Source organism: Moschus berezovskii, chromosome 10 (assembly GCF_049115385.1).
Source record: "Moschus berezovskii isolate FMDL1 chromosome 10, NW_MosBer_1.0, whole genome shotgun sequence".
In the NCBI taxonomy this organism is placed as follows: Eukaryota; Metazoa; Chordata; class Mammalia; order Artiodactyla; family Moschidae; genus Moschus; species Moschus berezovskii.
The window spans coordinates 27,797,845-27,825,339 of record NC_142469.1 but is presented as its reverse complement, the minus strand read 5'-3'; the positions used below and the strand labels follow the sequence as shown (position 1 = coordinate 27,825,339).

Sequence of the window (27,495 nt, the reverse complement as noted above, 5' to 3'; positions counted from 1 at the left end):
GGGCGGGGCCAGCAGGCCGTCCCCCGTGCTGATTGGCTGAGGGGCGGGGCAACGAGCCGGAAGCCACGCAGAGCCACGTCTTCGGATTCTCCGCGCCGCAGTCGGTTCCCGGCGCTCCGCGAGGAAGGTGGTCCGCGCGGTGCGGGTGAGGGGAGTGTCTTGGCGGAGGTGAGCGCGGCCCCGGGGCTTGGCGGCGCGAACGGGACGTTGCGGTGGGCGGGCGTTCGGCCGCCCGAGAGGCTAGTGGGCAGCCGGGAGGACTGAGCTGCGGGCCGCGAGGGACACGCCTACTCGTCCCCGGGTTGGGGAGCGGGCTGGAGGCTCAGGCCTGAGGGTCGAGCTGGGGGAAGGGGTCTCGTCCATCACCTCGGTGCGGGCCTCAAGGCTGGGTGCCAGGAAACGTGGGCAGATTCGGGGGCGAGGAGGAAGGGGAACTAACCAGGTGCTGAAGGTTGAATAGAGGGAAGGGGATCGTTCTTAGCTTTTTTGAGTGGTCACAGTTTGCACTTGACAATACTTTCAATAAAAACCTTTACATATTCATCAGTAGTTTTAGAACATAAAACGCTTGAAATGACGGACGCATTTTATCTTGACTTTTTTTTTTTTTTTAAAGACTTTTGGACGAAACAGGTTTACGCCCTTATGAATAATTATGGAATATTGCCAACTGGTCAGTTTGTAATGAAGTGTCTTCATGCTTGAAAAATAGATTTGATCACTCTGGGTCAAACTAAATTAGCTTCCTAAATGCCAGTGTTTTCCAGCTGGACAAAAACATTTAACTGTTGTTCATTGAAGTAATGAAGGACAATAAAGAAAACAAGGACGTCTAGTGGGCTACAGGCTGACCTTTGACTTTAAAATTAAAGGTAAAAGGAAGATGTTGCTTGTTTCAGAGCTTACTTTAGAAGGGCATCAGGATCCTCCCTTATGAAAATACAAAAATCCACCCCATGGTGTATGTGGAGGTCTGGGCAGTCTTGGAGTGGAGGCTTTTCCCCTTTGCTTTTCCTTTGGGAATCAGTCTCTGTAGCCTGGGAGGAATAGCAGAACTTCACAGATTTCCCAGATATTTTGCATATGCAGCTTAGGTCCACTTGAGAATGTGACTTGAGGCCTCAGCCCATCAGCAGCTCCCCATGTAAAATTTAGGTTGTGTAAGCTAGATCCAGAATTAAGTTTTCCCATTTATAAAATGAGATGATCCCTGATGATGTAGGATTTTGTGAATCATAAATGGTCATATGTGTGGATTTATTTCTGGGTGCTCTTGTTCTATTCCATTGATCTTTTTTAATACCACGGCCATACTGTTTTGATTACTGTAGCTCTGTAGTGTACTTTGAAATCAGGGAGTGTGGTGCCTCCAGCTTTGTTCTCAGGAGTGCTTTGATTATTCAGCATCTTTTGTTGTGCTGTGGAATCTTCATTTTAGTTGGGAGTGGACTGTTTAAAGTTTGCCTTGTGTCCAGGAATTGTTGGGGACAACCTGATTTCTGTCCTGAAGTGGACAAAACAGGTAGTGCTAACCCACGGATGTATTCTACTGTTCTTCTGTCTCAATCGTAGGCTTCTTTGGGAAGGGTCAGAATGAAGCAGATATATTAGTTTGGGACGACAGGTTTTGATGCAAATGGACCTTGGAAGATTTCTTATTATACCTGAAAAATATTCCTTTATTTTGCAGACATGGATTTAGATGCTGTTACGAAGCAGTCAGTGTTACATGCCAAGCCTGACGGGCTCATTCTTCAATATGGGACTGCTGGATTTCGAACGAAAGCAGAACATCTTGATCATGTCATGTTTCGAATGGGATTATTAGCTGTCCTCAGGTCAAAGCAGACAAAATCTACCATAGGAGTCATGGTAACAGCATCACACAATCCTGAGGTAATGCATTTAGTGCTCCAATAAGATAGGCTTTTATTTCCAAGACCAAACCTTAGTTTCTGAGCACTTTGACCCCAATTCAAAGTCTAGTTCTAGTACTTTTCTTTTTCCTTGTTATAAGCCTTTGGTTTTGAACAAGCACTTTTCTTAACAAGTGGTCATTTCGCTCACAACTCTTTTAACAGTTGTGGAGAGAGTGAAATGAGACAGTCATTTTTTGGAGGGTGTCCATATTGAGAAATAACACAATGTCCTTATAACTTAGTTGTATTGAGACAGCATCAGTAATAAAAAATGTTGCCTCTGTTAATGTGGCAGAGATCGAAGAGATTGGAGGCAAGCTGGGGGAGGGGAGATGACAAATTTTTGAGAAGACTTAGCACACTTTGAAAATTTTCGGACAGCTTTTCTATTCTAGGGAATAGTCTCCTGTTTTGAGTGAACAGCTGGACATGTGACTTCAGGGATCCAGAAGTGAACATTGGACAAGATATTGATCAGGCCTGATGAGTCTAGGGTTTATGACAATCAAGTTTTTTAAAGTATTCCTCTGACACAACTTAATTATCTTATTCTGTACTGGCCTATAACTCACTGAAACATTGTTTAAATAATATGCTTCTGTTCTGTTGCTAGCACAGGAGACTTTTGCCTTTGTAGCTAAATCAGCAGCAAGTTAAAGATTTGTGGGTTAGTGAGGGATTATAACCTCTTCCTCTCACACCCGCCCCCCCCAAAAAAAAAACAAGAGGATGTTGCTTATTCAGCTTCTAAATGTGGGTTGTTATAAATGTGTTAAGTGTTTAAATGTCTAAATCACCACACTTGCTTAATGATTTGTAGGCAGAACCCCAAATTTATTGTTAATTCCAGAAGCACTTCTTAAAACAATTTTGAGCTCTTGCCTTCCAGTGTGTTCTTTTGAGCGCAGCCACAGGGAGAAGGGTCTCCAGGGACTCTGGTTCTGCTGCATTTGTGCCTCATCAGTTAATTGATGGTGAATGCACAGATGACAGCCTTTTAAAAGGCTAGGGGGGGCACAGCAGCTGTTGGGTGTAAGAGTCAGATAGATTTGATGTTTTAACATCAGCACAGACACTTGCTAGCTGTATGAACATAAGCAGATTACTTGCTCTGAATCTCGGTTTTCTCAGAGATTGGAGTAACCATAGGAGGATTAGTTAGATTGCTGACATGTGTCGTGAGGATTTACTGAGGTGTTGTATGTACAGTACCTGGTCCAGCACTGGCCTTCAGTCATGGTCACCAGTGAAACTGCCCAGCTGTCATTGCCTTTTGTTTGGGGAGAAACAGCTTGGATTTGCTTCCTCACCTCGCCCTCCTGGCTGTGCACAGATGACTTATTACTTTTTATTTTTATTCTTTTTTTTAGGAAGACAATGGTGTAAAATTGGTGGATCCTTTGGGTGAAATGTTGGCAGCATCCTGGGAGGAGCATGCTACCTGCTTGGCAAACGCTGAGGAACAACATTTGCCAAGCGTGTTGGTGGACATCAGTGAGAAGGCAGCCGTAGATCTGCACCAAGATGCCTTCGTGGTGATCGGTAGAGATACCAGGTGCTCATCAGAGCCACGGTGAAAGCTGATTTTTGAATGCCACATAAATGGTTGTATCAGTTAGTACCCAAGACAAATGGAAAGAGTCAAGTGGAACGGAACCACCCTGAGAGGTTCCTCCTGGTCTTTTCAGTAGAACGTAGGAGTTAAGTCATTGCTACAGCTTGGGCTTGCTGTCCGAGCCCCAACTCTCAAGCTCACTGTACGAGTTGAGCAAGTCACTTAACCTTTTGGGGCATACCTTTGCTCACCTGTAGTGTTGATGGTGAACCTACCTCATGCAGGACTTCCTGAGGATTACATAAGATAATATAGACTGTGCGCCTGTTTCCTGGCACAAGATGGGCACTTACCAAATGTCTCCCATCCCTTTATTTCTCTGGGTTTGTGCCTTCCTCTGTAGAGTAAGAACATGTGATTGTTACTTAACTGTGTTTAGAGACCAGAACCTGTGTTATTGTTGGCCAACACATCATTTTCTTCTGCTTGAGTTCACTGGAAAGCGTTAACCATCTATATTATTTCTGCTTGTTTGTCACATTTAGCAGCTCTTGCCTTCCTTCACAGAGAAGTGTGACTGTAAAATGTTAGGTTAAAAGTATACTTTGAAACAGAAGCATTCTCTTTAGCATAAGATCTGGTTCTAGCCAGAGATTTGTTCTAAAGTAAATTTCTACTCCGTCTCCAAATGCCTTACCATTTTCCCTTACCCATTAAGTGTTTTACCCTTAATGTGTTACCCCTGATTGTGGATGTGTAGGTAATGAATAGCCAAGTGGTTTATGTTCTGAAACAGATATCATCTCATGGTAAATCCATTCACATGTGTTTTCCTCTCACCTGTTAACTAGTTTAAATGATATAGGAAATCTTGTTCTATAAAGCAGGTATGTATATTGATCTTTATTTTCAGATAGAAAAATAATTTATTCTGACTTTTTAAAATGAAAGCTAGATTCGCTATCCTAGGTGGTTTAACACCTAGCCTTGGCTTACACACGCTCTGTGTGTATTTACTATTACTGTTTTCAAGCAGTAAATGTGTTGTTACCGTCAAACTTGAAAAAGTGTTTGAATGTAAGAGTAATTAGTGTTACAGTTATATTGGTTGTAAAGTTTATATCTATTTCCTAAATTCATTTAAAAGGCAAAACTTTTTCCAAGAAATATATTGAGAAAGGTCACTGGAAAATGCTTACACTTTACCCGTATTTCTTTTTAGAGTTTTTGGGCTATGTAGGTTTCATTTAGTTTGAATACAGTGGAGTTACTATTCTGAAATTTGTAACACAGAATGTCTGCATTTGCTTTCAGAACTTGCAGCTCAGTTGGTCTTGGATTAGATGTAATATTTTCTTCCTTTTCTTTTCTAGGCCCAGCAGTGAGAAACTTTCACAGTCTGTAATAGATGGCGTGACAGTTTTAGGAGGTCAATTCCATGGTATGTAAGTTGTTCTGATTTGTAAATTAGTCTCTAAAAAAAAAAAGTGAATGCATAATTTAATTTAGAAAAGTTTGAAAATAAATTAAAGTGAACTTGTAGATATAAACTACTAGCATTTTAAGTTAAAAAATTAAAAAAAAATTTTCTGGGCACGCATGTTATATTTCACCTGTAGGAGATTATCTATAGGCAGCGCTGATCTTAAACAACTTCCTTAAGTAAGACTGAACATACAGATATAAAAACTCTGAAGTTACTTGAAATATTCATTCTGGGGAGTTCTTCTTACTATCAGGCAGGTATTCTCTAATAGCTGATCATGTGTTGAGGCAGTGTGACAAATAATGATGGAAAATACCTTTGACTGACTTGCAGTCATGATTTTTAAGTTTTGATAGACGATCTTTCCTGTTTTACCAAGTGAAGAGTTAAATGCAGCGAAACAGGCCGGAATCCTCTTCCCACAGTGGCTGTGCATCTTGTGAATGCGGTGACCCCACTGTGCTTGGAGGTGAATTTTCAGTGTCAGATCTTTCTCATTTGAAAGTATCTTCTCTCGATCCTCTCAACCTCCTGTGTGTCCCTCAATTCCCAGTTAACCTGGCCTCTTCCAGACTCGCTTAGTTTGCTTCTCTATTTGCTCTTCTGATTATAAGAAGCCTACTGGTGGTGAATCCCTGTCCTTGCCCCTTCAGGGAAATGTCTGTCCCAACACTCATCTGCTAGAAAGCAGGAATTCACCTGGGGCCTGGGCCTCCCCAGGGACTGTTTGGTTAAGCTGCTGGACCCTGTGGACCTCTGGGTACAGTGCAGCGTGTTACCTGTGCAAGCGCTTATCTAGAGAGAGGAGTTGTAGCTTTTGTCAGATACTCAAAGGGATCTGTGATCTAAGAATAACTCTCAGAACTTACAGTTGAAATTTTTTATCTCCGTTGCTCTCTGGCAGCTGTCCACGGAGCGATCTCCCTCTTTTTCCCCTACTTCCTCGGCCAGTGTTCCATACTGTCCTGCTCGCAGGATCCTCTTCTGTCTCCTAATGCTGGCTTTCCTCGCCTCTTGCTTTCATTCTGCCTCGTTTCTGAATGGGCATCCTTGTGCCATAGCTCCAGCTGCAGATATTCTTTCATTCACTCACTCATTAGTTTTCGGACAGTTCTGACTCCCTGCTGTGTGGAACCCTCCAGGAGCCTGTTTCGTGGCGTAGCTCGGCCTGTAGTAAGAAACGCATTTTGTATCATGACGTGTGTCCAGTGTGCTCGTGTGAATAAGTGAAACAGTTTTCAGAGAGCAGCGCTCACCGTCCTCCGTGACGTGCGTTCATCTGTTTCATTAAAAAATGGAAAAATGCTGACCCGGTCTCACTAAGCAGATTCCCTGACCTGTTGGCAGGATTTTTTTTTTTTTTCAATAATTAAAAAAAAATTTTTTTATTTTTGGCTGCACTGGGTCTTTGTTGCTGTATGTGGACTTTTTCTAGTTGCAGCGAGTGGGGGCTGCTCTCTAGTTGTGATGTGCAGGCTTCGCATTGCGGCGCCTTCTCTTGTTGCCAAGCATAGGCTCAAGGCACTCAGGCTTAGGTAGTCATGCTCTCGGGCTCGGTTGCCCCGTGGGGTGTTGAGTCCTTCTTGACCATCCCCTGTGTTGGCAGGTGGGCTCCCAACTACAGACCACCAGGCATGTCCAGCAGGTGGTTTTGAAAGCGCTGGTCTGAGTCATGTTTCCACGTAGGTGGCTGCCCAGTCCCCCAGGTTCACCCTGCCCCAAATCATGTTCTTTGTGCCATCCGCAGAATGGTTGACCTTTCCAGCTCTGTCATTCTAACTCTAGAACCATCACTTTTCTAGTGTTTTAACCTAGAAAAATTTGAGAGTGATGGCAACCCACTCCAGTACTCTTGTCTGGAAAATTCCATGGATGGAGGAGCCTGGTAGGCTACAGTCCATGGGGTTGCTAAGAGTCGGACGCAACTGAACAGCTTCACTTTCACTTTTCACTTTCATGCATTGGAGAAGGAAATGGCAACCCACTCCAGTGTACTTGCTTGGAGAATCCCAGGGACGGAGGAGCCTGGTGGGCTGCCATCTATGGGGTTGCACAGATCGGACACGACTGACGTGACTTAGCAGCAAAAACAAACAAACTAACATCTTGTGCTCATTGCTCTCTTCCACTTAGTGTATTTCAACAAATCAAAGGTGGTTGATGTGGCTGCAGCTCAGGGAGACTGGGAGAAGCTACTGGAAGATAGGGTTAGGGAGGTGAGCAGGGGCTGGGTCATTCTAAGCCTTACAGGTCGTGGGGAGAATTGGGGTTTTACTTTCAGTATAGTGGGAGTCCACTGAAGGAGTTTACGCCAGTGAATGGGATCACATTTTCACTTTATTTTTATTTTTTTTTAGGTAATTAATTTATTTTTTATTGGAGGCAAATTATTTTACAATATTATATTGGTTGGTTTTGCCATACATTGACATGAATTTGCCCCGGGTTTACATAAGTTCCCCCTCCTGAACCGCCCTCCCACCTCCCTCCTCCCTTTATCCTCCCTCTGGGTCATCCCCGCATGCCAGCCCCGAGCATCCTATAACATGCATTGACCCTGAACTAGTGATTCGTTTCACATATGACAACATACGTGTTTCAATGCCATTCTCCCAAATCATCCCACCCTCACCCTCTCCCATAGAGTCCCAAAGACTGTTCTATACATCTGTGTCTCTTTTGCTGTCTCGTATACAGGGTTATCATTTGCATCTTTCTAAATTCCATATATATGTGTTAGTATACTGTATTGGTGTTTTTCTTTCTGGCTTACTTCACTCTGTATAATAGGCTCCAGTTTCATCCACCTCATTAGAACTGATTCAAATGTATTCTTTTTAATGGCTGAATAATACTCCATTGTGTATATGTACCAAAGCTTTCTTATCCATTCATCTGCAGATGGACATCTAGGTTGCTTCCATGTCCTGGCTATTATAAACAGTGCTGCAATGAACATGAAACAGTGCTGCAATGAACACGTGTCTCTTTCAATTCTGGTTTCCTCGGTGTGTATGCCCAGGAGTGCGATTGCTGGATCATATGGCAGTTCTATTTCCAATTTTTTGAGGAATCTCCACACTGTTCTCCATAGTGGCTGTACTAGTTTGCATTCCCACCAACAGTGTAAGAGGGTTCCCTTCTCTCCACATCCTCTTCAGCATTTATTGCATGTAGACTTTTGGATAGCAGCCATTCTGACTGGTGTGAAATGGTATCTCATTGTGGTTTTGATTTGCATCTCTCTGATTATGAGGGATGTTGAGCATTTTTTCATGTGTTTGTTAGCCATCTTTATGTCTTCTTTGGAGAAATATCTGTTTAGTTCTTTGGCCCATTTTTTGATTGGGTCGTTTATTTTTCTGGAATTGAGCTGCAGGAGCTGCTTGTATAATTTGGAGATTAATCCTTTATCAGTTGCTTCATTTGCTATTATTTTCTCCCATTCTGAAGAAGAAGAAGTAAAACTTTCACTGTTCGCTGATGACATGATCCTCTACACAGAAAACCCTAGAGACTCTACCAGAAAACTACTAGAGCTAATCAATGATTACAGTAACGTTGCAGGATATAAAATCAACACACAGAAATCCCTTGCATTCCTATACACTAATAATGAGAAAATAGAAAGAGAAATTAAGGAAACTATTCCATTCACTGTTGCAACGAAAAGAATTAAATACTTGGGAATATATCTACCTAAGGAAACAAAAGACTTGTACATAGAAAACTATAAAACACTAGTGAAACCAATCAAAGAGGACACTAATAGATGGAGAAATATACCATGTTCATGGATTGGAAGAATAAATATTGTAAAAATGAGTATACTACCCAAAGTAATTTATACATTCAATGCAATCCCTATCAAGCTGCCAACAATATTTTTCACAGAACTAGAACAAATAATCTCACAATTTGTATGGAAATACAAAAAACCTCGAATAGCCAAAGCAATCTTGAGGAAGAAAAATGGAACTGGGGGAATTAACCTGCCGGACTTCAGGCTCTACTACAAAGCCACAGTCATCAAGACAGTATGGTACTGGCATAAAGACAGAAATATAGATCAATGGAACAAAATAGAAAGCCCAGAGATAAATCCACGCATCTATGGACACCTCATCTTTGACAAAGGAGGCAAGAATATAAAATGGAGAAAAGACAGTCTCTTTAACAAGTGGTGCTGGGAAAACTGGTCAGCCACTTGTAAAAGAATGAAACTAGAACACTTCCTAACACCATACACCAAAATAAACTCAAAATGGATTAGAGAGCTAAATGTAAGACCAGAAACTATAAAACTCCTAGAGGAGAACGTAGGCAAAACACTCTCCGACATAAATCACAGCAGGATCCTCCATGACCCACCTCCCAGAATATTGGAAATAAAAGCAAAAATAAACAAATGGGACCTAATTAAAATCAAAAGCTTCTGCACAGCAAAGGAAACTATAAGTAAGGTGAAAACACATTTTCACTTTAAGCTTGTCCCTCTGGCTGTGGTTTAGGGAGAGAAGGGAGTTGGTCATCAGAAAGGAAGAGAAACCAGCTAGGAGACTATGTAGTAGATTCATGCAAGACTTGAGTGCTGGTGAGAAAAATGGGAAAAGGTGAAATTAGTAATGAATTTAAAGGATTTTTGTGATTCATGGTGAGGTTAGAGGTGTGAAGAATGGCTGCTAGGTTTCTGGGTTGATCTGTTGAATGGATGGTGATGTTTTTATTGAGTCACTGTCATTTAGTAAATGTTTATTTTGTAATTTTGATACTGATCACAAGATCCACTTGTTTCAGCCTTCAGTGTGTGTCTCTGGACTGTACACTGCCAGAGCTGGTCTGAGCTTTTACCCACTTTTTTTCTTAAAGCTCTTCCACCTTCTCCCATCTAATCCTTATACCAGAGCCAAATATCTGTTACACAGCTGCAGTGCTCAAGAACCTAAAGTGACTGTTTGCCTTCCGTCCAGACTCTTGTGCTTGACTTTGAAGACCATTGACAGATTTTGTCACGGTGTGTTTATTGGATCCTGGTCCACTTGTGTTTAGCTGTTTTTGACTGTAAGCTGTTTGTTTTCTGGGAAAATTACCTGTGGGACACTTCTGAGGTTCACGATGAAGATGTATTGCCCTGGTAGGGTTTAGTGTTTGCTTCTGCTCGGGGTACTGCCTGGCTGGCGGGTGATAAGGTTCTTTGATGACAGCATGCTTCTGGATCCCTGTGGTCATGTGCCTCTGGGCTGGGAGTCCCTGGAGGCCTGTACTTGTGACAGCTCTTTAGGAACAGACTTTCCCCTCTGCTCTGTTCGGTGCCAAGTCAGCTTTCTGGGGAGTAGGCCCTGGGGCTTACTCACTTCTGACTCAGTCTTGCCCTGAAGAATTGTTGTTTAATTGCCAAGTTGTGTCCGACTCTTTTGCAACCCCATGGACTGTAGGCCACCAGGCTCCTCTGTCCTTTGCGTTTTCCAGGCAAGAATACTGGAGTGGGCTGCCATTTCCTCCTCCAGGGGATCTTCCCAACCCAGGGATCGAACCCTCCTCTCATGCATTGGCGGACAGATTCTTTACCACTGAGCCACCTGGGAAGCTCTGCACTGAAGAATAGTCCTTCTTTTAAAAAATTTAATTTTTATTTTATATCAGTTCAGTTGTTCAGTCGTGTCCAACTCTTTACGATCCCATGGACTGCAACACGCCAGGCTGCCCTGTTGAGCAACTCCTGGAGCTTGCTCAAACTCATGTCCACAGAGTCAGTGATGCCGTCCAACCATCTTACCCTCTGTTGTCCCCTTCTTCTCCTGCCCTCAATCTTTCCCGGCATCAGGGTCTTTTCAAATGAGTTGGTTCTTCGCATCAGGTGGCCGAAGTATTGGAATTTCAGCTTCAGCATCAGTCCTTCCAATGAATATTCAGGACTGATTTCCTTTAGGATGGGCTGATTGGATCTCCTTGCAGTCCAAGGGACTCTCAAGAGTCTTCTCCAACATCACAGTTCAAAAGCATCAATTCTTCGGTGCTCGACTTTATAGTTCAACTCTCACATCCATTTTATATAGGAGTATAACTGATTTACAGCATTTAGTTTCAGATGTACAGAAAGTGACTCAGTTATATATATGTCCGTTCTTTTTCAGATTCTTTTCCCGTGTAGGTTATTACAGAATATTGACTAGAGTTCCCTGCGCTATACAGTAGTTCCTTGTTGATTATCTGTTTTGTATGTAGTAGTGTGTATATGTTAATCCCAACCTCTTAATTTATCCCTCCCCTCCGTGTTTCCCCTTTGGTACAATAAGATTGTTTTTGAAGCCTGAGAGTCTATTTCTGTTCTGTAAATAAGTTCATTTGTATCATTTTTTGAAAGTTAGATTCCACATATGAGTGATACTTGTCTTTGGCTTCTCTTAGTATGATAATCCCTAGGTCCATCCATGTTGCTGTAAGTGGCATTATTCAGTCTTCTTTATGGCTGAGTAATAATCCATTGTAATATGTACTGCATCTTCTTTAGGTATTCCGGTGTCAGTGGACATCTAGTTTGCTTCGTGTCTTGGCTGCTGTAAATATTGTAAATAGTGCTGCAGTGAACCTTGGGGTGTGTAATGCGAATTCTGGTTTGAAGAATTGTCCTTTGGGGCTTCAGGCTCTTGAAGGCCTGTTCTGCCGGGTTGGGTTGCACGTCTTCGATCAGCACAATCAGCACGGAGAACCATTACTCAACTCCTAGTTTAGAGGAATGCCCTCAGAGCAAAACTGGCTTCTCTTATCTTGCATCCTGGAATTCTCTCTTAGTGAACTTTGGCCTAATTGGTACCACAGTTCTTCTTGAAAAGAGATAAAAGTCTTTTCATCTTTCATCTTTGGTTGTTTTTAAAAGGAGGGTTCATCTGATTTACATAGTTTATAATGTTATGAAAATAGAACTCAGTTATTACTTTTGTACATTGCCACCGATCTATACCAAATGACTGGTTTAGCTATCATTAGTAGTTCATGTTTCTTTTAGAACTGAGTGTGTGTCCAGTGTGTGTCTCTTCCACCAGCAAACAGCTCATTCTGACTCCATCCACCTGGCGGCCTCTCCCCACAGTGCTGGGCTTAGTGCCTCAAACCTTGCCCCTCCCTGCCTTCAGATGCCACCACCTGGGCTTCTGACCACCCTCTCCTTGGGTCAGTTAATTTGTTTAGATAGGCTCATAGAACTCAGGGAAGCGTTTTACTTCCTAGAGTACCAGTTTATTATAAGGAGTAACCCAGGAACAGCCAGATGGTAGAGATTTATGTGGGGAGGGGTGTGGAGCATCAATGCTCTCTGGGCATCCCTGTCTCCATTGGCTCCCTATCCTGGAACCCCATCCTTTAGGGTTTTTATGGAGGCCTCCTTACATCAGCGTGGCTGCTTAGATCTTTGGTGTTTGAACTCAATCTCTTGTCCTTCCTTTCTCCCCTCCCAGGAGTTTGGGAGGAGATTGGAGCGGGGCAGGGGGCACTACAAATTTCAGTTCTCTAATCCTGTGGTTGGTTCCCTGGCAACCAGCCGCCACCCCTCAGGTTTCTAAGGGCCTTCTGAAAGTTACCTCATTAGCATAACAAAAGATGCCTTTCTGTGGAGGCTCTGCCAGAAATGCAGACAGATCAGATTCTTAGTATAAATCACAATATCACAGCATGACCTGTAGTTTTTAATGACTTAAGTGGATGTTTATGCATATTTCTGGGTGGTTTAAGACTTACCGTTTCTTGTATTTTCTGAGATGTCTTTTTTTAAAGAGGATTTATGACCCTGAAATTGACACAGTGTGAGTCTTAAGCTTTGTTAAGAACTGTGTGAAATGGCTTTTTGTTTCTGTGGCAGATTATGGCTTGCTGACGACACCCCAGCTGCACTACATGGTCTTCTGTCGAAACAGCAAAGGCCAGTATGGAAAGGCAACCGTAGAGGGTTACTACCAGAAACTGTCCTCGGCGTTTGTGGAACTTACCAAACAGGTCAGAATCTCTCAAATGTGGTTAGAGTTTGAGCAGTTGCTTAAAAGAACATCAGTTGAACATTTTATTTTAATATTTATCACTTTTCTTTCCAAAAATTTGGCCTGTCTCCTTTTTCGTTCCAGGGCTCTGCAAGGTCTGACCCTTGTACCCAGCTAATTGTGTGGGCACTTACTCGGCACCGCACATAGTATGTTCTTGTTACTGACCAGGGGTCTTGGCCTCCTTACTCAGTAGAAATTGGTAAGAGGCCAGACAAATTGAGGCAGGGCTTTATTGGGGCTCCTGCTGCAGCAGAAGGGAGCAAAAACCACAGATTCGCTTGCTTGCTGAGCGGAGGCCAAGGTGGTTCCTTACATTGGAGGAAAGAGGCGTGTCCAGGGTTCTGGCTAGAGGAGGGCTTAGGTGATTTGTCCACCCCTTAGCTGGTGTTGCGTGCAGGGGGCATGCACAGTACCCTGCTTTTGTTCCCAACTCTTCAGAAGTAGCAATTGGGGTTTTTTTGGATGGTTTTTTTGTATCTTGTTGTCCATAATTTGTCCAAACTGCATGCATGCGGTTGTGTTCAGTCCCCCTTCTCTTTGTATTTTGTTGCTGGAGGAGACTTTGTCCAGGTGCAAGCACTGCAGCAAAGAGTCTCCAGTGCCAGCCTGTCTCATTTTGCGCTCCCTGGGGGAGAAGCGTGGTGAGCTTGCCGTTTTCTAAGTGTTCACGCAGATGGATTTGCTCTTAGAGTTACTGTAGGTGCTGTTGCCGTCATACTGGAAGCACCTGCTGTTAAGAAAATCTTTCTTCAAGGTGTATTAGCTTCCTGAACCTGAACAAAGAGATTTGAGGGGTATAATTCATTTGATCAGCCAATATTGAGCATATGTTATTGTCAGGAATTGTTGACCAAAACCAAGTGCTTGCTTTCGTAGGACTTACATTTTGGGGTGAGGGTGGGAAGGAGAGGAGACTGCCAGGAAAAAAACCACTTTCCAGGTGGGGTAATACACTGAAGAGAATGACAGATATTATTGCTACTCATTCATCTGTATACTCATGCCCACATTTGAATGACTGCTATGGAATACAGACTAATAAGGGACCTTGCTAAATTATAATAACGCTTCATTTCTGTAATTTATTCGGTCTGTAAAACTTTTCCAATATCTGTGACTAAAATGGTGTTTTAAAATCTTACTTTGGTGTTTTACAGTTTTCATCTGAACACGTGTACCCTTTTGTTTTCTGGCTTAAAATAGACAAGTTAACTGAAATAATGGAAGCTGTTTACATATACATACCTGTGCTTTATGCTTCACTTTGGTATCTTGAAATTGTTCTTCCATTTCTTTTCCTTTTCAGGCCTTCTGCAGTGGAGATGACCACAGAACACTTAAAGTTGACTGTGCAAACGGCATAGGGGCCCTGAAGCTGGCAGAAATGAAACACTACTTCTCCCAGGGGCTGTCAGTTCAGCTGTTCAACGATGGGACCAAAGGGAAACTCAATCATTTATGTGGGGCCGACTTTGTGAAAAGTCATCAGAAACCTCCACAGGGTATGCGAAAAATGTGTTTTTAGCGCTCTGTCTGAAACCAGTCTCTCAGACAGAGGTGGCGAAGAGAGGGTGGTGCAGCTGTCCTGGCCCCGCTGCTGTCAGACATCTGGTCCTCATCCGTTTGCCGTTGCCATGCAGTGACACGCAGAACACGGCTGCTCTCAGCCCTGAGAGTCTTATGACTCTTCACAGGGGGCAGGAAATCTTGTGGAAAAAGCAAACTCAGGATGTGGGATTTTAGAGCAGTGATTCTTAAGCTTTAGCAGACATAAGCATCACCTGGAAGACTGGTGAGCACGTTGATTTCCTGGGCGCTACCCCAGGGGGTCTGATTCTGTAGGTCTCAGGGGGATTTATCCGTTTGCTGCTGTCCATCTGTTGTGGGAAAGGAACAGTCATGTTATCTAAAATTTGATGTGGCAGTTGCTCAGGTTTCAGTAAACTATGCAAATTACACAAGACATTAATCTCACGGGTTGTAATTTTTTGCTCTGAAATACCAGTGTTTCTTGTTACTGATGATGTAAACAAATGAAAATCACTTTTTTCAGGATTAATGTACATACCGTATCTGCTGCTGATTATTTTTTATATAAGGATGGGCATTATAGTACAAGGGAAATTGAATTTAATATCTATAGCTTTCAGAGCACTGTGTGGGAATCTGTGTTGCCAAACTACTGGCTTGTAGAAGGGAATTTTATTTTAGTATCATATAGAGTTTCAGCTTAGATAGATTTTGAGTGTTCTTTTTTCACTTAGCTGTGAAAGAATTTACCATGTAAAAATACTAGTAAACCTGCTTACTATTTTAAGGTTAAGATACTGGTTTTATTTGGAAGGGGTTTTTCTTTATGTTTTATTTCCATTTAAATGAATTCTCTTCCCTTGATTTTGAAACAGTTATCTCCATTCATGTTTAAAAACAATATATGTTTATGTAGAGCTTCAGACAGGAGGAATGGTCAGGATTTTCCTCGTTGACAAAATACTCCAGTTACTTACATTTGATTATACCCTCTGTTTGGTCACGTGAGGATAAAAATGGTTCTTTATTTGCAGGTACAAAGACAGTTGTTCCTTTTAACTGGGCTTCAGTTCACAAATTGGGAGAAACTTTGTTCAGCTGAAATTTGATTTTTGTAAATCTTAAGGACAGGCTCACTCTTTACCTAGCACATTTTTAATACTGCTGAAGTCCTGGAAGGATAATCTTAAACACCTCTTGAAAAGTCATGGTGGACATGGCTTCTGTATAACACAGAGGTAACTTATAATCAATACTTAATGGAAAAAAAATTTCCCTCTATAACTAGTGTGAGACAAAAACCTAAAACTTCTTACATTAAATTTTATTCCCCTTTCTTAGGCTGAAATGTGTTTTGATTTATTCCCGGTGCTAGGAATTGAAATGAAGGCCAATGAAAGCTGCTGTTCCTTCGATGGAGATGCAGACAGGATCGTTTACTACTACCATGATGCAGATGGTCAGTTTCATCTCATAGACGGAGACAAGATTGCCACCCTCATTAGCAGTTTCCTCAAGGAGCTCCTGGTGGAGGTATGGTGTGGGGGCTGACCACCCTTTCAAACAAGACTCGCTGGGGAAATTGTTTCGTATCAAGCAGTTGCTTGAACGTCTCAGAGGCATGATTCGTGGGCAGTTCCTCACATCTGTGGCCAGAAAATACAAAAAGAAATGGTCATTCTAGTCATCTCAACGTTAGGGCTCTGGTTTTGGAACCCAAAGGGAGTAGTCTTTTCTCTTTTATACTGCCAGAGAGCTTCATGATTTGGAGCTTTACAAAGTTCTGGTTTCTTCAGAGCTGCCTTTTTTTTTTTTTGCCAAAATGTGGGGTATATGGTATCTTAGTTCCCCAACCAGGGATTGAACCCGCACCCTCTGCAGTGGAATCGTGAAGTCTTAACCACTGGACCACCAGGGAAGTCTGTAACTGACATTTTAATGAGGGTTCTAAGAACATCATTCCCCAGAACCTTGAGTTTATATAGAAAGTCTCCTCTGAGGGATTTGGAAATCTCAGATTAGCTTTAAGTATAAAATGTAATGATAATTATCATAATATGGAAAAGGTATACTTTAAGAATTCAGAGTGTATTTTTATTAAAAACTGAAGAGATCAAGAAACGACAGGTTTCTCTAAAAAGGATTCTTTAGCAACCGAGATGTCCTTTATAGGTGAATAAACTTTGGTTCATCCAGACAAAGGAGTATTATTCAACGGTAAAAAAAAAAAAAAGCTATCAAGCCATGAAAAGACATGGAGGAAACGTGAATGTGTATTACTAAGTGAAAGAAGTCAAACTGAAAGGGCTGTGTATATCACTGTGGGTCCAACCATAGGCTATTCTGCAAAAAAAAGCCCACGAAAACACAAAAACTATGGCGACAGTTAAAAGATCAGTGGTTTCAAGGGGTTGGGGAGAAATGAATGCTGAAGGATAAATAGATGGAGCACAGAGGATTTTTTGGGGCTGAAAATACTCTGCATACTATAAACATGGAAACGTGTTCTTATACATTTGTCCAAACCTGCAGAATATACAGCACTGAGAGTGAATCCTGATGTAGCCCGTGGAGTAATATAAAGGAAATCAGGTGATGGAAAAGAATTCCTTGTAGAATTGCTTTAAATAATAAAAAAGTACTTAGGTGTTTTCCTGGCATACATGTAAATTTTCTGTGAGTTGTTTATTGCATAAAACTAAGGGATGGCCGGACTGGCCGATAATTTTGTCTTCCTTTAGAACTCTGTTTATAGGTTTGCTTTTGAATGGTCTTGCCTTGGATGGCAAGGTAATTGTCCTTGTTTTTGTCTAGATTGGAGATGGTTTGAGTCTCGGTGTTGTACAAACTGCATATGCCAATGGAAGTTCAACACGGTACCTGGAAGAAGTTATGAAGGTATTAAACACTTTCCATTTTTTGGTAGCTTCTTCATCATTACCTTTTATTGTGAGGAAAATAACGCCCTCATAAAAATGAATAGATTGAAGTGTATGGAACTGAGCTGTCATCTACCTAAGGGTAGAAAGTGAAACTGTTAGTGGCTCAGTGTGTCTGACTCTCTCCAACTCCATGGGCAGTAGCCTGCCAGGCTCCTCTGTCCATAGGATTCTTCAGGCAAGAATACTGGAGTGAGTTGCCATTCCCTTCTGCAGGGGATCTTCCCGACCCAGGGTTTGAACCCAGATCTCCTGCATTGCAGGCAGATTCTTTACTGTCTGAGCCACCAGAGAAACTGCACTTAAAGGTAACTAGAAATCAAAAATAAGATAAAATTAAATTGTCCCTAATGAAGAAAGTGAAAGAGACTTTCCTTCCTCCCTTTTCCTAGAGTGTTTCTTTTAGCAAACTTATGTTCTCTCTGTCCTTTTGTAACGTCAATCTTTTGAAAGGCAAAATAGGCCAGTTTTACAGTTAAGGTTTTTCTATAAGGGCCTACAGTACCTCTTTGAAACATAAACATCAAGGAAGGTAGCATCCCAACACTTAGCCTCCTGAGAGTTTCACCACCTTACCCCTTAGAGCTGGGCACCCATCTGCTTGACAGAGATGTGAGAAATTGTATCATTCCTTTGCAGAAGGGCAATTAGCCAAGCCCAGTGGCCACAGCTTTAGGACAGACCCTCGTGGCTCAGATGGTAAAGAATCTGCCTGCAATGCAGCAAACCCAGGTTCGATTCCTGGGATGGGGAGATCCCCTGGAGAAGGAAATGGCAACCCGTTCTGGTCTTCTTGCCCAGAAAATTCCATGGGCAGAGGAACCTGGTGGGCTACAGTCCATGGGATTGCAAAGAGTTGGACACAACTGAGTGACTAATATGCACACACACGCATGACAAAAGGTACTGCAAAGTCTTCCTGAGAAGTAGACCTGTTCGGTAGATGGACTGCCATGGGGTTTTGTAGGGGGAGAGACAGGGCTCAACTCCTGATACTACAAGGAAAAGTGGCAAGGTATAGGATATGGGGTCAGGGAGTGGGTTGGTGAATGGAAAATTGCCAAGAGGAACCTTAGGGAGGGTTCTGGCTAAACCAACCTAACAGGACTTCTGTTGACAGCAGGCCTGGGTGGTTAGATGGCACGGGGTAGGGACTTTGGGCTAATATGGATGGTAGGGGATTCCAGCTAAACTGATTGAGCGAAAGATTCTTCGTAAAACTGGGTCCTTGGAGACATGGCCGAGGACAGGGCCTGTTCAGGCTCAAAAGAGCCTGACTCTCATGTGGTGGAGGAGAGATCTTGGTCACGAGTTATCTTGAGGTCTGTGAAACAGTGGGATTGCTTTCTGTCTTTGCAGTCTTCAGGATCTAGTGCCGTGATCTGAGATGGAGTTGCTGTGATGACAGTAATAGAAAGTGCACAATAAATGTAATGCAGAATCATCCCGAAACCATTTCCCACCCCCAGGTCTGTGGAAAAATTGTCTTCCACAAGACTGGCCCCTGGTACCAAAAAGGTTGGGGGCCGCTGTCTTAGTGGATTGCCTGTGATGTGCATCACAGTATGGCTTATTGGTTATTCAGTAACAAATCTTGTCTTACTGTTCTGTGGAGATGTTTTGTGGGTTGGTAGGAGATTTTATTTCTGATCATTTCCCCAGCATCCACCAGGTCACTCTCCCTTGTACATTCCACCTGCTTTAAGAATCAGAGGCTGCAGGACCCAAACTGGGTCTGCAGAAAGTAATTCTTTCTCTCCCTGGCTAGTGTGATAGTGCCCAACGTCACTGTTATCCCTTGTCAAATTCCTGCATTTCACTGTTTTTTGTGGCCATCCCTTTCTTTTTTTTTTTTTTTGATTTTTTAAAAAAATTTATTATTTTTTTTATTTTACAATATTATATTGGTTGGTTTTGCCATACATTATCCCTTTCTTTTTAAAGCAGGAATGGCAGAGTCCGGTTCCTTTTGGATCTGGATAGAGAAGTGAATGAGTCCAGTAGGTGGGCATAGACTTGGAGAGTGTGGCCAGGCCAGCTGCTGTCACCTTTGGTCAGAGTCTTCAGGAGAAGCTGAAAATCTGAATTTTTGTGTGAATTTCCTACCTTTGAAGTCTTGGCAGCTGATTCAGCATTTAAAAGAAATAGTGGTTAGGCCACATAAAATGTCTGAAGGTGACTAGCTGGTGCCCTGACTTAAATAATATGGTTATAGTAAATATATGCCTTAAATATATGGTTACAGTAAACCCACTCAAGGGACTCCATCTAGGGCCCACTTGCCTGCCTTTCAAAGAGATTCTTAGTGTTTGGGTTATTTTGTATTTTCTTAATTTCTGTCTCAAAAATGGCTTTTATAGCAAGATACCCTGTTGAGGAAACTGAACATTGGTGACTCTTCCTTCTCAACACATTCTCTTATACATTAAATATTTTCAGCCCTAGCCATTCCCGAGGTCTCCTAAACCCAGTCAAATGCCAGGCCCGTCTGAGCTTGCTCTCTTTTGCAGTTTTGCTGCTGTCTTTCCTTAACCATTCTCTTGCAGATCCATCTGAGACGTGCTGCCCACTGTTAGTACTCCAGTCACTGATTTCTTACTAGGATTAGCCATAGAAACCACCTAACCTAAGCCAGGGCTTAGCAAACAGAGGCCTCTGGGCTGCATTGAACCTGCCAGTTGTTTCTAGTTTCATGGAAATACAGCCATGCTCTCGTTTTCATATGGTCTTGTGACTGCTTTCTCACTGCAGAGACAGAATCAAGCAGTTGTGATGGAGACCAGGTGACCTACAAAGCCTGAAATATTAGTTAACTCTTAATAGTAAAAGCTGGAAGACCCTGGTTTTAAGCCATTCTCTATACTGTAGCTAAATAGCTTTCTGAAATGATCAGATCATGTCACTCCCCCAGTTGGAATCTTTAATAATAAGGGGCCCCTCAGCTCTCTCACCCTGCTTTACCCTGGGCTGTGTACTTCTGCTGTGCAGTTACTCCCCCACAGGGACACTTAGGCTTTGTATTTTAATTGCTTAGTCTCACTAGACTAAGTTCCAGGAGCTTTGTTCCCTAGGATGGTAGGTGGTGGTTGTTCAGTTGCTAAGTCATGTCCAACTCTTTGTGACCCCATGGACTGTAGCCCGCCAAGCTTCCCTGTCATTCACCATCTCCCAGAGTTTGCTCAAACTCGTGTCCATTGACGTGGTGATACCATCCAACCATCTCATCCTCTGTTGCCCCCTTCTCCTCCTGCCCTCAATCTTTCCCAGCATCAGGGTCTTTTCCAGTGAGCCAGCTCTTCTCATCAAGTGGCCAAAGTATTGGACCTTCAGTTTCAGCATCAGTCCCTTCAATGAATATTCAGAGTTGATTTCCTTTAAGATTGACTGGTTTGATCTCCTTGCTGTTCAGGGGACTCTCAAGAGTTTTCTCTAGCACTACAGTTCAAAAGCATCAGTTCTTTGGTGTTCAGCCTTCTTTATGGTCCAGCTCTCACATCCATATGTTACTCTCAGCTGGTGTTCTGCATGCACATCTGTGTCTGAAGGTGTATTCCTGATGTATCTGTGGAGAGAGATGTACTCGATGTCCACCTACTCCTCCACCATCTTGTTCTCTCCCATGATCTGTTTTTGAATGTTGAGTTTTAAGCCAGCTTTTTCACTCTCCTCTTTCACCCTCATCAAGAGGCTTTTTAGTTTCTCTTTGCTTTCTGCCATTAGAATGGTATCTGCATATCTGAGGTTGTTGATACTTCTCCTGGCAGTCTTGATTCCAGCTTGTGATTCTTCCAGCCCGGCATTTCGCTGACACACTCTGCATGTAAGTTCTATAAGCAGGGGGACAATATACAGCCTTGACGTACTCCTTTCCTAATTTTGAACCGGTCTGTTTCATATCTGGTTCACTGTTGTTTCTTGACCTGCGTACAGGTTTCTCAGGAAGCAGGTAACATGGTCTGATAGTCCCATCTTTTAAAGAATTTTCTGCAGTTTATTGTGATCTACACAGAATTTTCCAAATTTGCTGGTATATTGAGTGCAGCACCTTAACAGCATCATCTTTTAGGATTTTAAATAGCTCAGATGGAATTCCATAACCTCCACTAGCTCTGTTCCTACATTTCCTAAGGCCCACTCAACTTTGCGCTCCAGGATGTCTGGCTCCAGGTGAGTGACCACACCATCGAGGTTGGTGAGTACATGGTGAATATTTGCTGATTAACTGCTGTTTTATAAATCTGTGTGTTTCAGGTGCCTGTCTACTGTACGAAAACTGGCGTTAAACATTTGCACCACAAAGCTCAGGAGTTTGACATTGGTGTTTATTTTGAAGCGAATGGACATGGCACAGTAAGTTCTCATGAATAATGACCTGCCTTTAGCTCGCACTTTTTTTTTTTAAAGATGGAATTCTGTACCTAGTTAGTAATAGGTAATATTCCACTCTGTTGAAATGATTGGGATGGTGATAGAAATGATTTAGCTGATATTTTCCTATGTTCTGTGAAACCGTGGCTCTCTTTTAGGTTGTAACGATCTTCCTTTGAATGTGAAGAGATAATACTAATTTGTTCCTGTAATACATAGTTTCTTTGAAAATATGTAGGTCTTAATTCCCTTGCAACTAGGCAATTTATACATCATTTAAAATTTTTCTTCAAAAGTGTGAGAAGGTTGAGGACTAACTTATAAGCAACTAGAGTTTAAAGTAATTTGCAATAGGCATATAAAATTTTATGACTCTTAGCAGAGGGAGAATGAAAGTTTGAGATATAATTTGCATATCCTAATACTCACCATTTTAACATATATATATAACATATATTAATAGGTCTGTCGGAGAAGGCAATGGCAAGCCACTCCAGTACTCTTGCCTAGAAAATCCCATGGATGGAGGAGCCTGGTAGGCTGCAGTCCGTGGGGTCACTAAGGGTCGGACACGACTGAGGGACTTCACTTTCACTTTTCACTTTCACACATTGGAGAAGGAAATGGCAACCCACTCCAGTGTTCTTGCCTGGAGAATCCCAGGGACGGGGGAGCCTGGTGGGCTTCCGTCTATGGGGTCACACAGAGTCGGACACGACTGAAGTGACTTAGCAGCAGCAGCAATAGGTCTGTAATGGGAGGCCTGGCGTGCTGTGATTCATGGGGTCGCAGAGAGTCGGACACGACTGAGCAACTGAACTGAATATATTCATAAGGTTCAGAAGTTTCATTAAATATTTTTTAATATCTAGCCTCATTTCATACATGGATTTGAGATGGTTAACAGAAAATGTTATCTATGTCAGATAATTCTCATTAATTCAAAATTAGCTTGAATAGGCCATGACTATAAGAGGAAAAATATTAAGTTCCTGCTGCTGCTAAGTCACTTCAGTTGTGTCCGACTCTGTGCGACCCCATAGGCGGCAGCCCACCTGGCTCCCCTGTCCCTGGGATTCTCCAGGCAAGAACACTGGAGTGGGTTGCCATTTCCTTCTCCAATGCATGAAAGTGAAAAGTGAAAGTGAAGTCGCTCAGTCGTATCTGACTCGTAGCGACCCCATGGACTGCAGCCACCCATGGGATTTTCCAGGCAAGAGTACTGGAGTGGGGTGCCGTCGCCTTCTCCGAGTAAGTTTCTAGAAAATGTAATTGAAATATGACTTCAGTGATCTTATGCAGGGTTGGTAAATGCTTTTGAACTAGTAAATATTTTAATTTTCACAGGCCATAAGGTTTTTTGCATCTGCTCAGATCTCCTAGTGAAGCGTGTAAATGAATTGGAGTGGCCATGGTTCCACAAAACAAGTGACCAGTGCATCTCAGTTTACCAACAAACTGTATTTCATCAAGTGGCCGAATGTACTGTGCTACTCCTTTTCAGTATTGGGCCTCTGAAGGCACTAAAATCCTGTGTGGGCCAGCAATTCAAAATGGCAGGAATCCTGAGGAGCATGATGTTATACTAAATGTCCATGGCACTGTTTGCCATGGTGTAATATGTATGACGAACCTCTTTTCTACTTTTGCTTAGCTTCTGTCCTTAAAAATTAAGTCAAGAAAACTGTACTAATGGCAATGAATTATATTCTTCAAAGTAGAATGGATACAGGTCAAGCTTAAGGAAGCTGGTTGCCCAGAACTGGTTTAGCGGGCTGACAGCAACATCATACACCCACCATGTGCATTCACCTTTGTCAGGGTGGTTATTTTCTCGGTGATCTTTACGTTTTGCTAACCCAATTTTATAATCCTGTAATACCTTCTGAGTTCTGATTTGATCTTACATTAATTTCATATATTCTAAAGCTGCCACTTTTATCCCCTTGGTTTCTCCAGATTCACGGAGAGTTTCAAAAGTAGTTTAGTTGGGATGATTGTACTTAAGACTGGGGCATGGTTAGTGTTTGGTGATTTTTTTTGTTTGCTTTTATTGTAGGTACTGTTTAGTAAAGCTGCTGAAACAAAGATAAAACAACTAGCAAAAGAGTCAGAAGATGAGAAAAGGAAAGCTGCCAAGATGCTTGAAAATATAATTGACTTGTTTAACCAGGTGAGGACTGAGCGGGGATGGTGGACTCTTGGTTGTGCTGTGCTTAGTTGCTCAGTCGTCTCCGACTCTTTGTGACCCCAGGAACTGTAGCCCGTCAGGCTCCAGTCCATGGGGATTCTCCAAGCAAGAGTCCTGGAGTGGCTTGCCATGCCCTCCTCCAGGACTCTTGGTTACTTACACAGTCAGAAGGTAGACAGGGTCATGTACTGCATCAAACATCGAAGTGGAAAAGTTGTGGCAGCTTCCTTGCAGCTGTCTAGATTTATACTGAAATGCAGTGACAGGACATTTATGTGCTTCAGCTTTTCAAGTAATGATTACTTTACAGCTGAGGTCAACAGATTCGGCTATGAATTATATCTGTGAGGCTATATATATATATAATATGTTTTGAAACCAACCTTGTCAAGGGAATTCAGAAAAAATAGTCTCTGATGGAGCACATCTGTGGGTCAAATGATTGGGACTGGAGTGGAGACTGTGGCAATGGAAGAGCAAAGCATAGGTCAGTGGAAAGTGATAGAACTTATATTTGAGAGTCCTGTATATATTGGGCAGTTCATATACCTCAGTGTGTAATCCTTGCATAACAGGAAGAGTCGTCGTCATAACTCCTGTTTTATAAATGAAGAAACAGGCTTAAAGAGTTACTCAGTGGCAGAGTATCCAACTTCAGGTGTGTTTTACCACCAAAAGCTCCACTTTACCATGCATGAGGCCTTCCACCGTCATGGCATACTACCTCAGAAGGGATCTAGTAATAAATGTTGATTCACAGAGTGTTACCCAGTCTAACTTCACTTTACATATGAGTGAGAAGATTTAAGGCAGGCTGGTCTTAGTCTTCTCTGTAGTCCTTTGATTGATTGTTCCCTTCCACAGATGTCTGTCCCTCAGTGTAGTTCACATTTGCCCACCCCAGTCAGTCATGCAGCATGAGGGAGAAGGCAGCCAGGACACGGTTTTCTGAGACAGAAAACATTTACATCAACGCCATGCTTGTGTTCTCGTGTTTTGCAGACAATTGGTGACGCTATTTCTGACATGCTGGTGATTGAGGCGATCTTGGCTCTGAAGGGCCTGACCGTGCAGCAGTGGGACGCGCTCTATACAGATCTTCCAAACAGACAGCTCAAAGTTAAGGTGGGAGCCAGATCACTCCCTTTCTAAAAATTAACTAAAATAATCTCATTCTACACGTATGTATTGTATAGAAAAGACTGAATTTTCTCACATCTTTAAAACTACAGAATCCCTCTTAACCATTCTACTGTTATTTAGAAGTATTTGGTTTCCAACTTTATTATAAATATGTATCACTTTAAAAGATTTTATTATTTTTAAAGATGTGAGGAGAGAACAAAATAATGAACCCCCTTCACACTAGCTTCAACTAGTGTCCTCCACATCCCCAATATTATTTTGAAGCAAGCCCTGGATAGCTTGTTCAAGTTAGATGTTTCCTTCCTCTGCATTATTCTTGGTTCACACAGTACTTCCAGAGGCTAGATGCTGACAAGTAGAATCTAGGCTGAAAGGGACACAATTTTTAAAGGCATTTTAGATAAATTGATTGTTTTCTATATAGATATATACCAGATTACACATTTACCAACAGACATTTTTGAAAGACAGATACTGAATCCAGAGTTCACAGAAATGACTGCTGTTTGTTCAGTTTTTTTTTTTAAGGAGATTTTTATGATCCCCCTTTTAAAAAATACCTAAGATTATTTGATCAATGACTAAGCCATACAGTACTGGCCATTATTTTAGTAGTGACTATAAGACAGTCTGTGGTAATCTATCTCAGTACCGTACTTCTGGTACAATCAGCTGAAATGTAGGTCTGTTTCTGCTGACATGAAATAGCCATAATCTTTTGGTGGGAATTATGTTGAATGGGTTAAGCTTCTGAAAGGGAGTGTGATATAGAAAAAAATATGCCATGCTTGTGCCTAGGTTGCAGACAGGCAAGTCATTAGCACCACAGATGCTGAAAGGCAAGTAGTTACACCTCCGGGACTCCAGGACGCCATCAATGACCTGGTGAAGAAGTACAGGCTTTCTCGCGCTTTTGTCCGGCCCTCTGGTACAGAAGACATAGTCCGAGTCTACGCAGAAGCAGACTCGCAGGTAAGCTGGGACAGTTCTACTGAAAGAATGTGCAGTGAGAATCTAAAGGAGGTGGAGGAGGGTGGTAGCAGGAGAGAAAACTATTTTAATGGTATTGGAACCTCTAATGTCCAAGATTTATGGAGCCTTTTCTTCAGTAGTAGTTACATAGTTGACTAAAACTCCCCCAGATATTTTTCTTGTAATGTGTTCTATATTTCCTAAAAGGGTTGTATTTCTAACTGCTCTAAGAATACCACTTAGTATACCGATACATACTTAGTTTGACACATAGTAAAGCAAGCTTATGCATGCTGAAGTGGATTGTACTTTTCCCCTTCATTTAAAAACATCCTGTTGTTTCATGAAAATGACTGACTCTGACGTCCATTTCTAAACTCACTGGTGCTGTCACCGTGCTGCCTGAAATTTGTCCTTGTGTCTAGGCTTTCAATTTGGTTTTCAAAACTTTTCCTTTAAACAACAGCCTTGTTCTGTGCGTCTCTTTTCTTGATAGGGTCAGAGACTTAAAAGTGTTTTTTCAGCTGAGGCAAAGTTACAGGGGGATGACCAGAGCCTCAATAAGAGATCTTTTCAATTTATATAGTAGCTGATAGCATTTTTGCAGAAATTCAGGCCATTACAGAATGCAGTGAAGTGCATGAGGAAAGGATAACTGGGGCCTCAACAGTTACTTCCTCTTTTGGTCAGTTGTGGCCTTCTTGCCATTAACAACTTACTGCCTAAAGAGTCAGGAACTCTTCACGCTATTGACCGAGTGGAGACGTATTGTTATGTCTTTTCTTATTGAATTTATTCAGAGTTTTAACATGATTATCAAATCAGATTATAAATTAAAGTTAGCTAGGAACTTACCTGATTTAGAAGAATGTGACTTGTTCACTTATCTAAGGGTCTTGTAATTTGTTACTGAAAGATGAAAAAAAGTTCTCATTTGAATTATTTGTTAGCGAAACAAAATTGGAAAGCTTCCTCCCTGGGAGTTGCAAGTAACCTGGTAGATTCTGTGTCTTTTTCATCTAATAGCCTTTTATGTGACTTGCAGGAAAACACAGACAGCCTTGCATATGAAGTGAGCTTGGCAGTATTTCAGCTGGCTGGAGGAATTGGAGAAAGACCTCAACGAGTTTTCTGAGGACAATTTTTATATTCTTTAGAAACCAGATTTTTTAAAAAAAGTTCTTACAGAATAATTATTACTGCCACTGTTGTGACAGGTTCAGACACATTTATAATAATGTTTACAGTGTACCTTACTGGATTATTTCTAGGTCTGATTGTTTTTCTTAAACACTACCAGAATCATTCTTTAGAAATAGGTAAGCCTAATATTTGTTAAGTTTCATTTTTTTTTTT

The 27,495-nt window shown here is 42.0% G+C and overlaps 1 protein-coding gene across 2 annotated transcripts; it reads left to right on the top strand.

The window, feature by feature from the left end:
• Positions 1-39: 39 nt before the first annotated feature.
• On the top strand, positions 40-27,495 carry PGM3 (phosphoglucomutase 3). 2 transcript variants are annotated; one of them, XM_088840552.1, is made up of 13 exons: positions 40-168; positions 1,691-1,896; positions 3,290-3,474; positions 4,848-4,915; positions 12,816-12,949; positions 14,300-14,495; positions 15,899-16,056; positions 17,338-17,421; positions 21,714-21,812; positions 23,890-24,003; positions 25,024-25,146; positions 25,966-26,139; positions 27,185-27,495. In XM_088840552.1, the coding sequence occupies exons 2-13, from the start codon at positions 1,693-1,695 to the stop codon at positions 27,272-27,274; spliced, it is 1,629 nt and encodes a 542-aa protein (XP_088696678.1). In that variant the 5' UTR covers positions 40-168; positions 1,691-1,692; the 3' UTR covers positions 27,275-27,495. The 2 variants fall into 2 exon arrangements, with proteins under 2 accessions (XP_088696678.1, XP_055289724.2); XM_055433749.2 differs by lacking the exon at positions 40-168 and adding an exon at positions 851-872.

Bases quoted from the DNA above. Each gene is read 5' to 3' on its own strand.
- PGM3 (XM_088840552.1), top strand. From the start codon at position 1,693: ATGGATTTAGATGCTGTTACGAAGCAGTCAGTGTTACATGCCAAGCCT. The intron at 1,897-3,289 runs GTAATGCATTTA...TCTTTTTTTTAG, and splicing joins CAGCATCACACAATCCTGAG to GAAGACAATGGTGTAAAATT. The intron at 16,057-17,337 runs GTATGGTGTGGG...GTTTTTGTCTAG, and splicing joins TCAAGGAGCTCCTGGTGGAG to ATTGGAGATGGTTTGAGTCT.